Genomic DNA, 20,809 nt, shown 5'->3' with positions numbered 1-20,809 from the left:
TTTGCGTTATATAATATTAAGATGTCATGCATCTTAATATATATTTTGATTCCGAATTTCATTGCGCCCTTCATAAAAACTAGGGAAGAATGTAATAATTTCATTTCAGGTCAACCCCTGTGAACTTGTTTTCTGTATGTTATGAACCGAAATGTGTAGAAACAAAACACCAATAATTTTCATTCACGGGATCCTGTCATCACCTTATTGTTGGAATAAAGTTAAGAGTAAAATTTGTGACAAGACTGGGAGAAAGGTAAGTTAAATCCACGAACATCATACGATTATATATTAGCCATTTAACATCTGATTGATTTTATGTATTTAAAGAATTGCAAATACTGAATGTGGATGTCATGAAATTATGGAACCTCCTACCAGTGAGAAATAAGAATTAAATAAATTAATTAATAAGTTAATCAGAATATTTTGTCCGAAATATTTGACATAATAATATTTTAGGGGTGGTTCGTTTCTCAATTTTCTTATCCTTAAAATTTACTCTTAATTATATGGCACTGAATATACGCACACAAGAATTTATTTTATATTCATGCTACGAGAGATAATATAAATCTAATACTTAGAACAATGAAGAGTATTATTATAAAATATACCTAAAAATATTTTTGAAATAATTCTTCAAAATTAGGGAATTTTTTTAAAAAAAATAAAACTGATACAACAAGAGATTTTTTTTTTTAATTTTAAAGTGTTGTATAATAGTTTTTATGCAATACTATTCTTCAAAGTTATTAAGAAAAAAATTAATATTTAAAAAAAATCTGAAAAAAATGAAAAAATATTTCGTACACCTATCACTTTCTATCTAAGAAGTAACTACAAAACAATTTAAATGCTCTTGATCTAACTATCTGGCTTATAATGATTTTTGAACAGTTTTTCTATCACGCATGTTGCATGTAATTATTTGTTGATAGTATGGCTGCTTGTAAATATAGTCACATTAAAGAAAATCGATGTATTTTTTCAATACATGTAAATATTGAACAAGTAAAAGAATCAAAACATGTGTTTCCTTATAATAGCATAAATTTATATATGAAAGAAATATTATTTAAATTTTCAATGATAATTTAGTGTGATAGATAAGTGTCCTCCTCCCAGTATAGGAAACTATTGCCGAAACGTCATAAGCTATTGTCATAATGAATAATCATAAGTCATAAGCAGAAGTTTGTATCTGTTAAAATCACGAGGCTCAAAATTTCAGTGCGAGTTCGTTTCGTTATTGACAGTAATAGTAAATCTTAAAGAAAGCCGCAGTAAATATTATGGTGAAATAAATGGAATGTACTGCATTTCAATAATAGAATGTATTTTGAAAAAAAAAAAATCCAAATTTTTCATGTATAATTTGCACATGATGCCTGGAAGCTCGCATTATTTGTTTTCCCTTCAGAGCTCAAGACAGTTATTTGATTCCAATTCGATACAAAAGCATAAAGGCAATTATGTCACTCTTGGAATCTTTAGTAATTGTAACTTTGCATAATTCTCTATTAATCTCCCATGTATCCAAGGATTATCGAATCTTGTAACATGATTTCTGACGAAAAGAACAGCAATAAAACAAAGGACCGATGTATATTTTAAAATCTTTAGTTACTCTTCATAACAATTAATTTCTAGTATAAATTTCGGATATTAATTTATATGCTCAAGATTGTAATTTTCATTTATATATCTATATTTATCTGAAAAATTTGAGATCCATGCCATCACTTTGGAATTCACCTGAGAGAAGTTTTTGTGGTTTTCTCTATTTTTTTCCTTTCCAAACGCCTTTTGGAACATTTCTTTAGGAGTGGAAATGGTATACAGCCGAAAAATTTTAGCTACTTTACAGATTTTCTTCTTGTCTTCCAGTATGGATAATTGAGGATGCCATCACTTTGGAATTCACCTGAGAGAAGTTTTTGTGGTTTTCTCTATTTTTTTCCTTTTCAAACGCCTTTTGGAACATTTCTTTAGGCGTGGAAATGGTATACAGCCTATCAATTTTAGTTAGTTTTCAGATTTTCTTTTTGTCTTTTAGTATGGATAATTGAGGGATCTTCTTAAAAGTTTTTTCCAGATTTATTTGTTACGAACTTTTCTTATAAGTATCGGATAATCTTATATATGGGAAATAAGAATCTTGACAGACGAAGGTGGGATTCCATTTATTTACAATCCACATTTAGTCAACACTTCCGCCCAGATTCTGCAAAATTGTTCATTTCAGCAATCGGCAGGTCAATCCTCTTATATTACTTTTCTTGAGAGGAATAACTAGCCGTTAATTACCTCCGAGGACTTAATACATGCAATGGATTCTATCTTTGAAAATGACTGATTGCATATAAACCATAAAACGTTAATATATATTTTACCTTGTTGGAATACATGGGATGCTATGTTATTGAGTCATGATCACCTCTTATGAGGTATTTCTGTCTTCTCTTCCAAAAATTATTTCTTTCCAATGAACTAGTTGGCATGTTAACTTCTCTAAGAGGTTTAACCTGATACTTATCTTCAAGGATACTGATCCTTGAGGGCTTGGTACTTGAATTAACATGGCCCATGAAGGTGAAGGAATACAACGAGCCAACGAAACACAAATATTAAAATATGCTTAACTTGCAAGCTCCAATAGGATGATATTTCATTGAGAGCTGAAGTCTTTGAGTTACATTTATGAATTCATAATATTTTTGTTTCCCAACTATAGAATCCAAATTAAGTAAATTAAAAGAAGGTCTGCTATGCTGTAAAACCAATATCGAAACAAGACATATGTATCGTTATACTAAAGAATATATTTTAAAAAATTGTGTTTGTTGGCTTATTAGAATATGAACGACAAATTTTCACAATAATTTGTCCATGACATTAATAATTTCTTCTACATTAATTAATATATTTTCTCATAAGACAATTTTCTAAGATAGATATTTCATATTTTAATGACTGATATCTTTAACTAAAACACTAGCAAGAGAAGTTAAATAAAGTATATAAATAAACCTAAATCTAAATTCGTTTAGTCTCAAGTACGTTTTTACTAATACACATAGGTAAGAAATTAAATCCACATTTCTGAAGAAGTTCAAATTTTCTTCTATTTGCCCTTTGCAGAATTCGGGACATTTCCACTTGTTTCATACCCCTGTCTCGATAAGTCTTTCCCCTCAGCCTTCTGGTCTAACATAAACATTTAATTATTTTATGTCAGTCGCCTAAAATTATTTCAGACAGAAGTTAGATCCTACCGATTTTCTTCTTTTAAACTGAGTCGAGTATGGAGGAAAGATTGAACTCCTTTACAGATCTCTATAAAATAATTTCATGCACATTTCTCCACAGCATTTTAACTAATTTCAGAATTACAATAAAGTTTCTATGAATTTGAAGGTATTATATTTTAGGGATATGCTGTATGTTTACGAAATCATGGATCCAGTGAATGGTCGGAGGAGATGAGTGCGTTTGACATGGCTGAAGATGTGAAAGAATTTATGAAGAAGGAACACGTTTCGAAGGCCATATTGATTGCCCACGGCATAGCAGGCTTTGCGGCATTAGTTATCGCTTTTACAAATGTATGTATTGTTTCTGCCATTTTAATTTTCTGATATTTGTATAAACAAAAAATTGCTACTTTCTAGGTATTTAACAATAATCTAACCATTTAATTTTCAAAAATGGTTACTATGAATATTATTTGAAAACTTAAAGTTTTCGCAATACTCCCATTGCTAATAATTAAGTTAGTACGTTCTTATCCAACACCTATTTTTTATTCTTTTAATCGATATATCGATATAAATTTTGTATGAAGCACTTTTTAATTTAATTGAAAAATTATTCACTTTAAAAATATCATAATTACTTGGAAAATTATGAACATTTTTGATCCAATTTGAATTTAATGGAATTTTTTTCAAATATAAATGAAAATACAATTCCAAGCTAAGTTTCTAAACTACCCACTCTTATTTTAAATAAGATGCTTGCTTTATGAGAATAGCAAGAAACTCGGAAATAAAAGAGTTATTATCAAATTTAATAATTTAAAATTGTATAAAAATTATTCAATAAAGCAAGGTGAAATATTTAGTGAAATTTAAAACTTTTTTTGATCTAAAGGCATTTTATTAAAATTCGATACAAAATGTAAAATGAACTTCTTACTTTCAGTGTATCTTATAAACAACCGCTCCTTACTTTATTTTTTTACTAGCCGTCTTTGGCAACCAGCCGGTTCGTCAATCTTAATGTTCGTTAAAATTTTAATAATTAAATATTTTATGCAATTCCTACTTTAATAGCTTCTTCACCAAAATATTTTAAAACTTCAAATTTTGATAGTCATATAATTCACTCATAATATTATAAGCGCCTTCAGTCATAACGTAATATGTATCTCTCTAATTTTCTGTTAGCTCCCGTAGAATTTATACTTTAAATTAAAGTGGAAAGGATTAATCTGCAATTAATATAATAATATTTTTTACTGAAACAAAGTATTTTTTTGTAATGTGATTACTGAAAACAGTCACTGAGCGCTTAAACTTTATGGGCACTAAAGAATATCTTTCTTAATTTATATAATATTTCAAGAATTTGTAAAACAAAATTTTCTCAGATTCATCATGACCAGATCGATTAATTAACAATGTTTAATTTTAAATGCATCAAACACTAAGAAAATAAAACGAATCGATTAAAATAATCGGTTAAAAACAGGTTAAAAAAACTACTTAAAAAACGATGGACTTAAAACTATAAGCATATACAAAAATATATATAACTAACATAAATACACTTTAATTACAAAAGCATGCAACTAATATAAAAAATAATTTAAATCATCCGTTGATAATGGTTGTCATGTCAACAATCAGAACACAATGCGCATGCGTGAATTTTCAACGCCAGTTACGGTAATGCAAATGCATGAATTTTTCTACGCCAGTTGGGGTAACGCTATGCACATTAGAAATTTTTAATTTCCTTTATTCTGTTTTATTTTAATTCAAAAGTACTTCAGAATGAATCTGAAAGATCGATTAATTAACAATGTTTAATTTTAGATGCATCAAACATTAAGAAAATAAACAGAATCGTTTAAAATGATCAGCCAAAAAATCTTAAGCCTAGCCTCATTACTGTTGGGAAAAAAAACAACTGAATCCTTACTCATTTGGCGGTGGGGAAAATAAAGATTTTTTTGGCGGGGAAGTTAGTTATTAATTAATAATTAAAATTCTAATTAAAAATTTAAAAAAAGGGACCCCAGGTTCACATTCCCGACCTCCAAGGTATACATGTACCAAATTTGGTAGCTGTAGGTCAAATGGTCTTTTCTGTAGAGCGCCAACACACACACACATTGATCTTTATAAATAAGTATAGAATTGCGTTCAATATAAGGAATATAATGCTTATTTTCGAATTTTTTTTCAGTTATGGTATAAAATTATTCAAATGGACATCCGAGCTGTTGAACTGAACATGTAACTTCAACAATGTCAGTAATTCTAATACATAAATACATTTTCCTAAATCCAAACAATTACTATTAAAAAAATTGAAGTATTAATTTGATTTGAAAATGTATTACAACATCATAAAAATATTTTCTTCTATTTTTAATCAAACTGACATTTAATTGAATTTTGAAAATTTATATTAATGCATTTTTTTCCCTTATAACCAGAGATGGTTGAAAAGTTAGTAATTGAACAAATGGTACAAGTAGCGGAAGACAATGAACGTGAATTCATAGGATTCAGTTCAATCTTAGAATTGGCAGCAAATAGCTTAAAAGAATTTCCATCTAGTTTGTCTGAAAATTTAGCTCAAAAGAAACTTCAACACTTATTTACTTACGCTTGGAGCAAAGTATGTAATCTTACTAATATCTTAATACCGTAATTTAAAACCTTTTATTGCTAAAATTGAATTGTACTAAAGAACTAACTTTGATAATGTACATATTATAAAGGAAAATAATTTATAACAGAAAAAATCTTGAGTTACATTACACTGCTGAAATAATGAGTTCCTAGCTAAAATTTGAAATATGAAAATAATTGTGATTGATATTTAAACGCTTTAAAAATATCTGGCACAAATAAAATTTCCAAAGCTTTAATGATTCAAGTTTTAGTCAGTTAAATTATAAAGCCTCCATTAGTTGATTTCTTATTAATTATGTTTTTGGCGAAGAGCTGATAATTAAACACCAATCTTCATTAAATTAAACCTAAAATGGTATATAAAGAATCCATTTTCATTCATTCATCCATTATTTAAAATTCTAAGTTTCAGAGCGTTAATTGACAATCAGGGAAGAACATTTCAGGAAAAAGGGAGGCCAATATGCACGCAAGAGTAAAAAAAATTGAAGTTCTATACATAAAATTCGCAATATTTCTGAAACGAAAAAAAAAAAAAATCTGGAATGAAACCAAGAAAGTAAATTTTGAATGGTTAAAATTTAACAGTGGTAAATTTAATATATGTATGAAATTATATTAAATACGAGAAATACAATAACATAAGATATATCAAATAGTTAGAAATAACAAAAGAGCTCTGAAAAGATTAACCGATTTTTATAAGAATTTGGTAGTATGAAAGTGGAGACCAGAATGAAGCACATGGACACAAAACCCAAATCATACGACTGCGAATTCTCAAAATTTTCAGGGCAAGTTGTATGAGGTTAGAATAAATTATTTTATACCCTTTAATAAGATTTAAAAAAACAGTATATTATTTTTTTTATTTAAATAATTATTTCTCCTGTGGTTCCCATCTTGTGAAATTATGCTTTTTTGCTTATTCTTTATTGTTCTTCTATTTATTATCTTCATTTGCATTTAATGGTGGAAAATTTCCCCGCTTTAAGAATGGCTAGTAGTTGAAACTGGTTGATGTTGTAGGAAATAGAGTTAAATTATAATTCCAGTTTCCGTCCGAGGAGGTGGTTTCATTATAGTCCTGTGTGTGTTACTTAACGGAATAGTGGTAGCTCGAGTTGATAATTCAGTAAAACCTAAAGCTGGGGCCTATTGGGGTTGTAGTTTTTCATTTTTATTAGTCGTTTATAGTCACTGGGATGAATTTGAAGAAGGAATGTTGTCGCCCAAAGATATTGCTTCTTTTTATAATTTGCATGCTAAAGAATTCTAATTTTTTAAAAGTATTAATACTTCATTTATTTGCTTTCCTCAACTGTAGAAGTACATCTACTCTATTAGTTCCGCTATTTCAGCTTATTACAAAATCTTGAGATAGTACTCATTCTTATCCTAATCCCGTCTATATTTTAAATAATAAATATTTAGAATAGTATTTATTCTTTTTTTTTGTGAATTATACAATCGGTTCTGGATTTTGTTTTTGCGATGCATATATATATCATTGGAATTTCGAAAAAAATTATCAGACATCGTAAGACATCGTGAACAAAACAGATTATATTCTATAAGTATTCAAGAGTAAGTAACAAATGAGAAAATGCCGAAATCTGATAGCAGGTTGTATGAAAATATTTTATTTGAAAACGCTGTATACTTCAAGAAAAATATTGAGAATTATGATAAAAAATTTATAAACAAATATTTATGGCGAGGAAAAAGTGCATTGTAGTTTTAGCTCATTTGCATGACTACAAGTTGAGCATAACTCTTTAAGCCGTAGTTAAAAATAAATTTGACTATAAAATAATTTAACTTTAAGAATAAGTTTCGTAACAAAAATTATATTTTTATTGCCAAAAATGGATTACTCGAAAACGAAGATTTCAGAAAATGACCTTCTCCATCAAGGATTATCGTAGCAAAAACTTCTTATCGATATCTCTTCGATACCGAAATATTTTCAACATCAATAGTAAATTATTGAATAAATGTTTTCAGACACATCAAAGACATAAAATATTTCAAAAAATTCCTCTACTATTTGAGGAAAATAACATGATGAATTCTATCTGTTTATGGCATATGTAATCTCAGCTGATTAAAAAAAAATGGAGTGGTAGTGGACTTCATAATATCTATTTTTTTCCCAATTGCCTCAGTTCTGATTTCCATTATCTTCTTCCCCGATTCAAATTCTTTAGTCGTGGCTTCCTGAAATCAGTTAGTTATTGTTGGCTATGTTATAATTACCTGCTCTCCAATTAAAAAAATGACTATATGCTATTTCGAAAAATATATTAGGGAATTATATTGAAATGAATAAAATTAAATGAAAAACATTCCTGAAGTATAAATAAACTTTCATGCGCAAATTAAAATACATGTTTTTCATTTTTAAACTAAAAAAATATTTTAAAATATATGGAAATATTTCTAATTAGAATTTTAGATTTTTAATATAACTTAATAAGATCTGTTTCTTCAACTTTTTTCTAGAAACCTAATGAAAAAGCCCTCTCCAGACCAATGATACCACTTTTACCATTCTACAAGAATAAATCTGGCAAATTTGTCTGGGAAATCAACGTAGATGTTGTTATTAAAATATCTGCCAATATTCAGAGTTTTCAAATACCTTTAAAGGAAGATACAATTTATCCTGGAGAGACATTATTTATTGCAGCAGAATTTTCTTCATTTGTAGTGTAAGTTTTTAGTTGTTATTATATACTTTATGCAAGTATCTGCATTTTTTTTAATCAAATTTCTTGTTGTCAGAATTCAATGTTAAGTTTCGGAACTCATTCTGAAGCAGTAATCATTTAGATGCATGCTACTCCATATTAAAAAATATTAGTGATAATGAAATCAAATCAATAATTCAGTGTAATTAGGATGTGAAAAATGTCCATGTCTCTCATCAAAATTATCGAAAAGAATTAAATATTTGTCTGTTTTTTCAAAGATTTTTAAGATATAGTTTGGATATTGGTAGAAATCAATCTTTAATAATTTATGTTTTTACTGCAGTATTCTTCAGAAGAAAGTACTTTTTGGTCCCCTTCTCAGTTGTTTGAGTATGCACGGAGATATTTTGTTAAAAATATTATAGATTCTATATTACATCATAATTCAGATTATACAACACGTAATGCGTTTGTAAAGAACAATGAATTAATGCTTCTGATTCAAAATTTAATTTGATTGGAGAATGGACTGGACAATGATGATGTCAATAATCCTGATGTAGGGGAATTGAATTTTTGCGAAAATAACGAACTTATTCTGTGCCTATACAGAAATCTTCATTATCCTGTAGAATTTATTCTAATATCCTGATTGATCTTAGATATTTTGGTTTCATCAGGCTTTTCCACTAGATTAACTCGCGATCTTGACTGGATTTGTTGATGTGAATTGAATAGACAAGTGGAGGCGTTTTAAAATGAATCACCCACTTCTCATTCACCACAGAAGTTCAAATATTTGACATGGTATTGCTTGAAGTATGACAGACTGGGTGAAAAAATGAAATCTTTTCCTGTTCCATGATGCTGAGTTAATGGAAACTTTTGGTATAATCTAGTAGATGATGCTTGCAATTTGAATATCGTTCCATAGTTTCCACAAACGCTGAAGATTAGATATTTTGAATATATTTATAATGAAGTATCTTAGAGATAGACATTTCAATAAGGATCCGTATATGTGAGCTGCGTGACTAAAAGAAAATCTTCGTAATCTTTGAAGACCTAGTTAATTTCAATCCATCCTGGCTGAGCTGAGATTTCGCTCAGTAACATGTTTGGATTTATCATTTTTCAAATCGGACTCGTTGTTGCTCCATATCTTAATATTGTTGTAATATCTGTCAGCAACTCTTTAGTAAGAACTATGATTCTTTAGTAGTTAGAAACTCTACCTGTAAAACGGAGTTCTTCTTTTCAATTTTTCGAGCCACTGGAGAGTGATTTTGTCTATTTTGAAGATGCAGTATGCATAGCTACTATGCAGTTCAAATTTGATCCAATCTGCTAAAATACTGGCTTTGTTTGATGGATGGAATTTTTGCTTGAGAAAGATACTGTTTTATTCATTCTAATTCGCAACATATTATCTTTTGACGAATTTTGAAAACATATTGACTTTTTTGGTGCAAGATATGCTGGTATTTGTAAATTTGCCTTTTAAGAATTATTTTTGAGATTTAAGATATAACTATATTAGTTTAATTCTTATGTTATTTATAAATTTTAATCAATATCAGCTAATTGCTGTCAAAGCTTATTAATCTATAAAGCAGAATCACGATGTAGATATATGCATTGTATTTTTAGAGAAAAAACAACAAGAGTTACGGTTGCTTTAGCTAAAGAGCGGCGACAAGTCATATATATATAACCAATAATTTTTCAAAAATAATATTTTAGTTTACTGTTGTTAAGGTAATGAATATTTCAGGTTGATATAAAAATTGAAGCAATTAATGTAAAAAGTTCAGAATGATTAGTTTTGTGATAATAATGTTTTAAATAAAAAGATTATCAAAATGGATGCAGACATCGAGGTGCATCAAATCAACATCATAACTACCTATGTGCTAAATTTCATGGTTCTAAGTGCGAAAGTATTGTGTGGACTATGCAAATATTCACTCTCAAACACCATTTATAACTAACTAACAATCCTTCGTAATGTGGTGAATAGCATATAAGCCAGTTAACAACTACGATGCACGGGCAATTGCTTTTGCATAATGGTTATATTACTGGACTGGGAACCACAAGGTCCTAGGATCTATCCTCGCTCATACCAAATCCCCTAAATTGGTGACCTCGGACGATGAACCTTCAACCTTCGTAACAGCTGTTGTGGCGCCATCTACCCACAACCAAAATCGTCAGATTCACTTGACGCAGCAACCCAAAAGTCATCAGATTCACTTGACGCAGCAACACAAAAAGGCCGCAACAGCCCAAAGTCGTTAGACTCACTTGACGCAGCAACAGCATCAGCAACCACACACGCTCGCCATAACGCTTGGTGCTACTCAACTGGGTACAGGCCCATTAGACAACAGCTAAGATACATCACCACTCAACAGTCATATCGTTCGTCTCACCTCCGACTCACTGGAGGGAGAGTCTGTGGTGAATAGCATATAAGCCAGTTAACAACCAGCGAACCACAAGGTCCCAGGTTCTATCCTAGATCATACCAAATCCCCTAAACTAACATACAAACACTTCCTTTTATAAATTCAAAGGTTTTAGTTATTAATTTGAAAAAAAGTATTTTCAGATATAATATTGACGAAAAGGGATTCGAATTAAGGGATTTTGAATTAAAATTTATAAGTTCTCTGTTTTTTCTGAGAGTATTCTTATCATTTAAATGAGGTATAGGAATAATAATGATTGTTAGAGTAGCATTGTTAAAATATTGATTCAGGTATATTATTGCAAATGACCTTAACTAAAGGTTTACTTAAAACCAAGAGAAGCATTGGAGATACTTTGATGAAAAAATAAATGGCTTGAGACAGTCTCCTGAGAAAATCCAAAAGTAAATTCAAGTTCAGAAAAAATTTCAGAATTGAAAAAAAAAAGTATATATTTTTTCTCAATAGCATTAAAATTATCATATTTAAGGACTGCAGTAATCAAGTGCTGAAACTAGGTTTCATATGGATTTAGGTTAATTTCATCAAAAATAATTTGCAAATTCTGAAAGAGTTTGCTTGTATATTGAAATCTATTTGTGGAATTTAGGACGGAACAGTGAAAGGAATATTATCCATATATCAATAATATAAAATATTTAATAAAATAATTGTTTTTACCTTTTGACTAGGTTGAAACAAAAGGAGGTGATTCTGAAGCATATTCCAAAGATCCGGTTTGTTTTGGCAGAAGGTGTTTATCACAGTTGTCATCTGGAAAAACCAGAAAAATATGTAGATATAATCACAAAGTTCCTAGTTCCATAATTATATATATAATTATTTTGCTAATTTGTTTAAAATAGATATGTCTGTATGTAGCATAATTTATATATGACATTTAAACTATTCATGGAAACTATTACAGATTTCATATTAATTAGAAATGTTTACCAGAATCATACTTAGAAAATATAATTTATTTCAAACCTAAAAAGAGTCATTTCTCTAAATAGCAATCATTTCATGTTACAAAATAAAAATATTTATGAAAAAAAATCTTTTTTTTGTTATAATATGTTTTAAAATAATTGGAGAAAACTTTAAAGTGATTTGTTCCTCAAGATCGAAACCTCACAGCTTCATAATGTTTAATATTAATTCATACCTGCTTTTTTTTCAAAGTTTAATTAAATAGCAACAAAAATGTGCACAGAAAAATAAAATTTAATACCGTTGAAAATCGCATGAATATAAAACCAGAAACGGAAGTAATGAACTTTCTTGTTGTAAAATGTTCATAAAAATATTTTTTTAATTATTAAAATTGTAGAACAAAGGCATTTGATAATAGAATTTATATAAGGAGCATATTTTTGAATTTTAAGTATAACAGAAATAGTTTTAATGAAATGATATATACCGAAATTATAAAGGAAAAACTTAAAATTTCTATTCCAAATAAAATTTTAAGTAACCCTGTCTTTGCGATCATCTATTGCCATCATTAACTACGCGATAAAGGAATAGATAACCGTGTGCCAATATGATCATTAACTACGTGAATGTTATCATCATTAACTACGTGCTAAATTTGGTCACTGTAAATGAAACAGTATTATTTATTTAGTATTTTGAATAATTTTTTTAAAAATGATTTCTATTTACATACAATATGTTAGCTCATTATTATTTTATGTTAATATATATTGTTTGCATGTTTTTGAATTCAGGTAATGTTGGGAAATCAAGATTTTATATTTTCATATGAAGAATATGATTCCATCCTAAAATAAAGTTTTTCTTGCCTATTCTCTTGTCTGCTTTTAGATAATGCTCTATAATGAGGATTTTTAATAATTTTCATAGAGAAGAATATTTGAACATAAAGTTTTAACATATTGTTGTTAAAACTTTAATTAGAATTGAAATTGACAAAAATATTATAGCTCATTTAATAAATTTCTATTTTTAAATGATAATTTCTTAAATTTTCCGTATAATATTGCTTTTAAAACAAAACGCATTACTTAATCTTTGGGATGGTACAAAGTCAATAAATATTATTGATATTCAAAAAGTATGTATATTTCAGTAATAATCTCAGGGTAAAATGTTTCTGGGAGATTCTAGCATTTCCTTAAAAAAAGTTGTATTCACATTTTTTAAAAATAGAGATGAAAGAATTTGAAAAATTAATCACTATAAACACATCGATTAGAAAATTTAAGTAATAAACTGTAATTCAATGACAAAATGTGGGAAATTATTTTTAAAAACATCATGTGATTACATTTTTAGAGTAATAGATTTTCGCCAGTTTTTTTGTTTGTTTGTTTGGAATCAATGAATTTTATCATTATTGAGTATGAATGCAGATATATTGAACTGAATACTTGACATAAACGCTTACAAAATCGCAGAATTTTCCACAACTTTGCCCCCTTATGATTTATTGTAGCTGAACTCTTATGCTTAAACTTCGCCATCAAATGGATCGCTGAACAAAATAGTGTAATCTCAGACTATCTTATTTGTACCGATTCTCTATCATCCTTGGATTCTCTGAAGTGTATTTCTTGGTCTAACAACATAATCGTTGAAATCCAAAAGCAAATTAAAAGCCTGAAAGATAAAAATATCTCAAAAGTTTTTGCATTTGTTCGTGGACACACGGGCATTTATGGAAATGAGCGGGCCGATTGGCTTGCAAAAGCTGCCACTAAGCGCAAAATCAACATTGACGTTAATATTCCTAAATCCTTTTACAAGAAGATTACGAGAGAAAAAAATGGTGGAGTCTTGGAATCAAGATTATCTCCTTTCAAATAAAGGGAGTTTAACAAATAAGATCCATCCATTAAGATTTTTTCCATTCATTAATAAGAGACTATCATGCCATCATTTTTATACTAATTACAAAATAACCCAATTTCTAACTGGTCATGGTAACTTTAAAACTTATTTGTACAAATTTAATTTGTTTCCGTCATCTTCCTGGGAGTATAATATTGGTGGCGAGGAAAATGTTGAACATGTGCTCCTTCTAGGTTCCAAGTTTGTCAAAGAAAGGCAGATTCTAAGACTGGCTCTCAAGCATATGAATATAAATTGGCCAACAGAGTTTCACCAACTTATTTCCACTAGAAGTGCTTTTCAAAATTTCTGTAAATTTATTGTTGACATCTGTAATCCTTCATAACTGTTAAATTTTCTTCTTTTTCTTTTTGTTATGTGTTATATACTTACTTCTGTAAGCCCCGTGTGATACTTTGTGGTGCACGGGGTTTTTATAAATGTCCAATAAAAAAATGAAACTAAATCAGTGGTAGTAATAATTACTACAATTTTGAATTGAGTAGAGATGTGTGCATTAATAAGTGTCATATCCTTCAATGTATTTTTAACATTATTTACAAATACGAGGTGCATTTAAATTGAATAATTAAAGTCTCAAAGTCTAAATATATTGGATATTTATAGAATATTAAATGCTAACTAAGTATACGATATGTTAAAAATTAATTAAATGCTAATTAAGTCTACTAATATACATTTAAAAATTATCAATATTGGTCAAAATATAGTATGCAATTAAACAAATACTATCCAAAAGACATTTTTTTTAGTTTTAAAATTATTTTTTGTAATAATATTTTTTGAAATTATAACCAAAAACGCATTAAAATATCATTTAAGTCTTATTAAATTATAGTAAAAAAATTAAATATTAGTTCTGTGTAGCACTTTTTTACCATCCGAAGTATGTTTGTGCCAAGTGTTGTAATCTGAAAGTTATATTTTACGTAACATAACACCATCCCGTGCCAGCCGGTGCCTATAACACTAAGTTATCTAACAAGTTGATTTATAAACCAACAAGATGGAAGGGAAAGAAAAAGAAACAAAGAAACAACAAACCATTCAGGGATTTCATCTCCACAGAGAACCCCATTCATGTCAAATCCTACACGACTGTATTTAAGATTTTGACGAAGTAATAACTAAATGGAGGCAACGAGAATACCTAAAAATTAATGGTGACAAATTTGTTGAATTTAGAGGAATAAGATTACTAATTGAAAAAGAAAAAATGAAAATATTGATAAATTACATTGCGAACATCTATATGACATATGTATAAGCCAATAAACAAACATTGTAGAGTTAGAAATCTGTAGCGCCCGTCTGGTCACGTGATTTTGATTTTCTTCGTGAGAACATGAAACTGTAGAGTTTTGCACTTTTGAGGGAATAACTTTGGCTGATTTTGACAAAGTGGCATTTTGCTTTTAGCTATTGTGTGGTGTTGATGAGGTCTTGGTATTTATGTATATGATTTACTATGGAGTGGATTTTGCCGTGTGAAAGGATATTTGATGAAACTCTCCTGTACCATTCTTCCTTGAGACTTATTTCTGGCTTTCTCAAGTGCCACGGGAGAGTCGGTAAGCACTCGATAACGTAGTGAATCGGGGGTATATTTCAATAAATTCATAAACAAATAAATCCACATACTTTTTTTTATTAGTAATAGATATGAGCGCAATGTCAAAAGACTATTAGACCTGATATTTAAATTGATGTTTATTTCATTTGAATAAAAGAAAATTAGCTTAAGTGGAGCACCTGAAGACATACTAAAAACATTTTTCCTGCTACTGTTAATACGAATCAAACTTTTAAAATGAGTGCTGAATGTTATATTCAGCATTATACATTTAGAGCCTCTGCTACAAAAGGGAGTTGTTTTTCTGCTTTTCATTGATCATTTTTATACTGGAATTTATAATTGCTGAAACGACAAAGAGTAGCGCCTTTGTAAATGTTAATTAGCAACTGAGTAACACTCAATTCAGCCATTTAGCAGTTCATTTTGGCATCTTCAACAATTTATTGAAAAGCATTTAGATCAACAGTATAAGAATCATCTAATCGTGATTGTTTAAGAGAAAATTAAGTTAAAAAATTCATTTTAAGTAAATATATTGAATGCTTTTTTTTCAATATTTTCAATGATTTAGAATAAAGGTTTTATAAAAGGGATGGAATTTTTTTAACGTTTAATCTGTGCAAATGAATGGATTTTTTAAATAAATATATGCATAATTTACATTTTAATACTATTAGCATTACTGAAAGTTTTTTTTTCCAATTCCAAATTTTTCTGATGCAAAATTTTATAAATAAAAATTCGATATTCTTTTGTTCAAATATTATGAAATAATTTCTTAGACCGTGCAGTTGCTCTTCAACTTCCACTACAGTATAAGAAATATGATTTATTTAAAATATTTTGCAGTTATTTTAATGTTTTGTAATGTGAAAAAAATTTGAAAAATTCTTGATATTTATTAGTATATTCTCAATATTTAAAGACTGAATACAACTTATTGTTAGATGAGAAAATAGATAGTATTCTTCTATTCTGAAAGATCTTGAACAAATTATTTAATTTTCTTCTGAATTAGACGGTTTTTAATTTATACTGCTTTTCAGCAAATAAAACCTCACTTTTCCCAATTTTCAAAAAACTTTAGATTTTTTACCTTATGGTTAAGTTGGTATGTAGATTGCGGTCTGGAAAAGGTAAACGCAGAAAGCGCAACAACAAACTTTTTTTAAAAATTCAAAACTAAGTAAATAGCAGCCTTCTTTTCAAATTGGGAAATGATGCAAATATCCAGCACACTTTAAATGTTTCAAAATTCTGATTCAAATTCTGATTTATTTATTTTTTATTTTGTTGATGTTTTCCCAATCTTTTTCGAAAATTCAGGAAGAATTTACAATGACATTTTTAAAGTTTTTCGTACAATAAGTCAAATAACTTTAAGAAAAAGAGTGACAAAATCGATAGGAAGTTTGTATAAAGGGTGAGTATACTCATTTTATTTCAAAATTCAAACTCACATAATGAATTTTTTATTATGTTGGTGTTTTCTCAACTTATTTTATTTAAAATTCTTTAAACAAAATTTTTTAAAACTTCTTATACAATAAATAACTTAGTTTTATAAAGAAATGACAGCTAGTTTATACAAATAGCGTACTCCTTTTATTTCTTCTTCAGATTTCCTGTATTCAAATGTGTAAAAAAAAAAAAAAAAAAAAAAAAAGGAAACGGAGTATGAAATAACAATAAAACAGGTAACAGGTATTATATATATATTTTTTGCCTTCTTCTTCTTCCCTTTTATTAAAAATCAAATCAAGTAGATTTCAATACTCAAAACGAGAAGTATAAATGAAGCATTAACTTCAATCTCTGCATTTGCTCATTATGAAAAGTAGAAAGCAAAGAAGGATGACATATAAACGAAAAGAAAACTGAGAGTTCAATCATAAATTTAAGTATATGATTGCGATAATTTTTTTATATAAATTTTGCCCTTTATTATTAATGTTGATTATCATTTCCGCATATTGAGATCAATAAATGTTCGCACCTCAGATAGATTTAGAGCAAAGTTCAATACTTAAATTCTAATGCTAAATCTATATAACAAATTTCTTTTATATGGTTCTTTGCATTTTTGAGTTATTCTATGGATATATATGCGGAACGACATACTTCCCATTCAAACAGATTTCAACAAATCTTTGGCATTTTTTGGCAATTTTTTTTTTATAAATTTTGTGTAGTTTATAAATTTAGTATCGCAGTTAGTATATAATTAGTGCATTGAATGTAAAATCTGATCGAATCAACACTTTTATTGACAGACCAAATATACCAATTTAATTCGGTTGGTTCACCCTTATTTGAATTATTGTGTTCACAACACGAATATATCGTATTCTCAGACAGACAGATTATCCTTTTCTTCTGACATAAGGAGGTTTAAAATAAAAATGTGCTGTAAAATTTTGGCTTCAAATCCATTAAATTTTCTATTTTTATTCTCTAAATATATGAAAGTAAAGAGATAAAAATTCTTGATGAATTGTTAAAAGACCAAATTAAATTCACGATTCCTCATTGATTGTTATACATTTTTTTTTGTCAAAAGTAATCAAAATAAAATAAATTATTAAGGTAACTTTTTAAGGGTATCGTTAAGGAAAATCCATTCGACGGGTATAAAGTAAAAAATCCAACAAACTAATAAGGAGAAACAAAGTTTTAGTCAAGAAATATTCTAGAAAACATGGAACGTATTTAAGAAAAGCGCAATTAAAATTCATATAAAGTACAGTACTTCCAACACGCGTTTTAAAATAAATCGCTAGATAGGAACCTTTTATAGCATTCTACAAATTTTTTAACATAACTCCATGATTAATCCTCGAAAAGAGAATGACAGGCTGGCTTCGACGGTTTGTCTCTCTCTGGTTATTTTAATCTCCGAGTTGAAATATCGAATTCTTTTAACGGATCCGGATTTTAACTCCTAATAGAGATCGCAAAAATTCTTTTTTATTCTAGAACTTAAGTTTTATCGCCGAAGTCATCGAATTCACCGCCAAGTCTCCAATTATTAGATAATTCTGTCCCAAAACCAGGGATATTTTCTGGTCTCCCTTTAGAATATATTCCAGGGAAGCAATATTAGAAACATGCTAATGTAATAAGAATGAAGAACTGAAAAAAATATTTTGGATTTTTTTTTAATTTTAAATTTATGTTCGAAATTTTGCACTTTTAATCAATGAATAATCGAATAAATATCAATATTTGAGCTGTCTTTGCTCAAAAGTACTTGTATTCTACGGAATTAAGAAAAAAAGATTGAAGAAAAAAAATTAAGAAACGAAAATTAAATAAGAAAAAAGTTATCAAAACATTAATTAAGAATTTAAAAAAAAAGTTATTTATAACATTAATTAGAATTGAGCCTTGATAGCTGCGGAAAAAAACCATTTATAGATACATAGAACATATATAATTTCTAATTCATGTATTTTATAACCATACTGTATTTGGAATATCCAAAATAAATTTTGTTGAGTTTCAACAAAATATTATTGGGAAAAAATAATTTACCATATTTATATATAAAAGCGTTTGAATTTACAAATGTACACAACATTATTATTTAAATCGTCTCCACATGAGCTCTTCAATACATTTAATGAATATCATTAAATTTACTAATTGAAAAGTATACGTTCAGATGTTTGAAAATCATGCGCTGAAATTTGAAATGGACAGTCAATCTAATAGAATCTAATCTGTCTTTGGAATCTTGTTTATTCATTGTTTAGAATGAGAGTTAAAATGTTTTATATTCTTTAACTTTGGCCGTCTTTCATAGTATGGGTATAAAATATGAATACAATCCACATGCCATGAACAATTTTTTCTCTGCCTGAACAATTTAAATTTTAATAAGAAGCAATATATTTTTCATATAAACAAAAATGAATTCCACACGAATAATATAATTACTGTGTTCTACCGAAATAACCAACCGGAAGCAGATTTCTGTTTTTAATTGGTTATTCGTGTCCTTTGTCTTTCAATTCACTCATCACAAGCCATAACTCTTCCTAGAATGCAACTGGAAGTTCCGGCTGGTGGCCAATGTACTACAATAAACCTCCAAAACGTCGATGTATATAAAGATTATCAAATTCATTTACATCTCTGTCAAGAGATGGCGCTACATGAAATCTTATTAGCACAAAATATTGTATGACTTCTTTGCAGTTTTATTGTATGCTGTTGTAAATGGGTACCCTAATAACATCCTATGAATTTTGTACTAATAGAGATGTTTCTGTTTGGATGCGAAGGCATTTTAGTAAGATTTACTTTAACACTGAATCACCTAATTAAGTGTAAGAATTGGGAAACAGAATTTCCATGAATGTAACATGTACATAAGAAGTTTGAATGGGTTTTAAACTAGAGTAGACGAAAGGAAGATATTAAAAACGGGAGTATAAAAGATGGGTAATATTGTACTACATAAACTACAATATTTAAAATAAATATTCTAGTCACCTGTTTATAAAAAAAAATTATCGGATTCTTTCAATCCAAAAAATTTTTTTATACCTGGCTTCTCATTGACAATTATTAAATTTTTCGATTGTTTTCTTTCCAATATCATAAGGTTTTCTTTCCATATCGATGTGCATTTATAAAAATCATTACGCGCACACTGCTAAAGGATTTCAGAATTACTAGCATGATTCGGCTTCCTTTCTAAAAAAACATGTTTAATTCTTAAAACTGCTTAAAAATACGGTGATTCAAACTCAAACATTTTCAAATCGATCCATTTATTAAATGATAATTCTTTACGTTAAATAACTTTTTATTGATTAACTTTTATAAAATCTTCAATTCCAGGAGATAATGACGTAATCAATAATAGAAAGACTGATTTATTGCTTTTAGAGTGGAAAATTTACACCACAATTTCTTCCACAATCGATCATACTTCAAAAGATAGGTTGCCATTTACACTTTGCGGTATGTTGTATCAAAGATATCGAAGCATTCTACATATTAAATTGATAACGCTTTATGACTATCATCAATCATCTCGAAAAAGCTTTTTAAGCGTAAATGCTGTCTCTCGTTGGAACTACTTTTAGGCTGCGCTTTGGGAGCTCGCATAAGTGGAAAAATTTTTGAACTACAGCGTTTCTTTTCATTTTATTAGTATATTTGGAAAACATCTGCTTTTAAAAATCTATCTTTTGCTTTTATTTTGAAATAAAAATTTTATAAATTTAAGTGAGCAATTCTAATATT

At 28.3% G+C, this 20,809-nt stretch overlaps 1 protein-coding gene across 1 annotated transcript; it reads left to right on the top strand.

Annotated features, from left to right (window-relative positions):
* Nucleotides 1-151: 151 nt before the first annotated feature.
* On the top strand, nucleotides 152-11,928 carry LOC129973152 (protein ABHD11-like). The gene is made up of 4 exons (XM_056087487.1): nucleotides 152-256; nucleotides 3,435-3,608; nucleotides 8,436-8,644; nucleotides 11,793-11,928. Exons 1-4 carry the CDS (start codon nucleotides 152-154, stop codon nucleotides 11,926-11,928), a joined length of 624 nt encoding a protein of 207 aa, XP_055943462.1.
* Nucleotides 11,929-20,809: the final 8,881 nt, after the last annotated feature.

This window comes from Argiope bruennichi, chromosome 1, assembly GCF_947563725.1.
Source record: "Argiope bruennichi chromosome 1, qqArgBrue1.1, whole genome shotgun sequence".
NCBI classification, from domain to species: domain Eukaryota; kingdom Metazoa; phylum Arthropoda; class Arachnida; order Araneae; family Araneidae; genus Argiope; species Argiope bruennichi.
The sequence above is the reverse complement of the archived record's forward strand: the minus strand, read 5'-3'. Positions and strand labels throughout refer to the sequence as shown.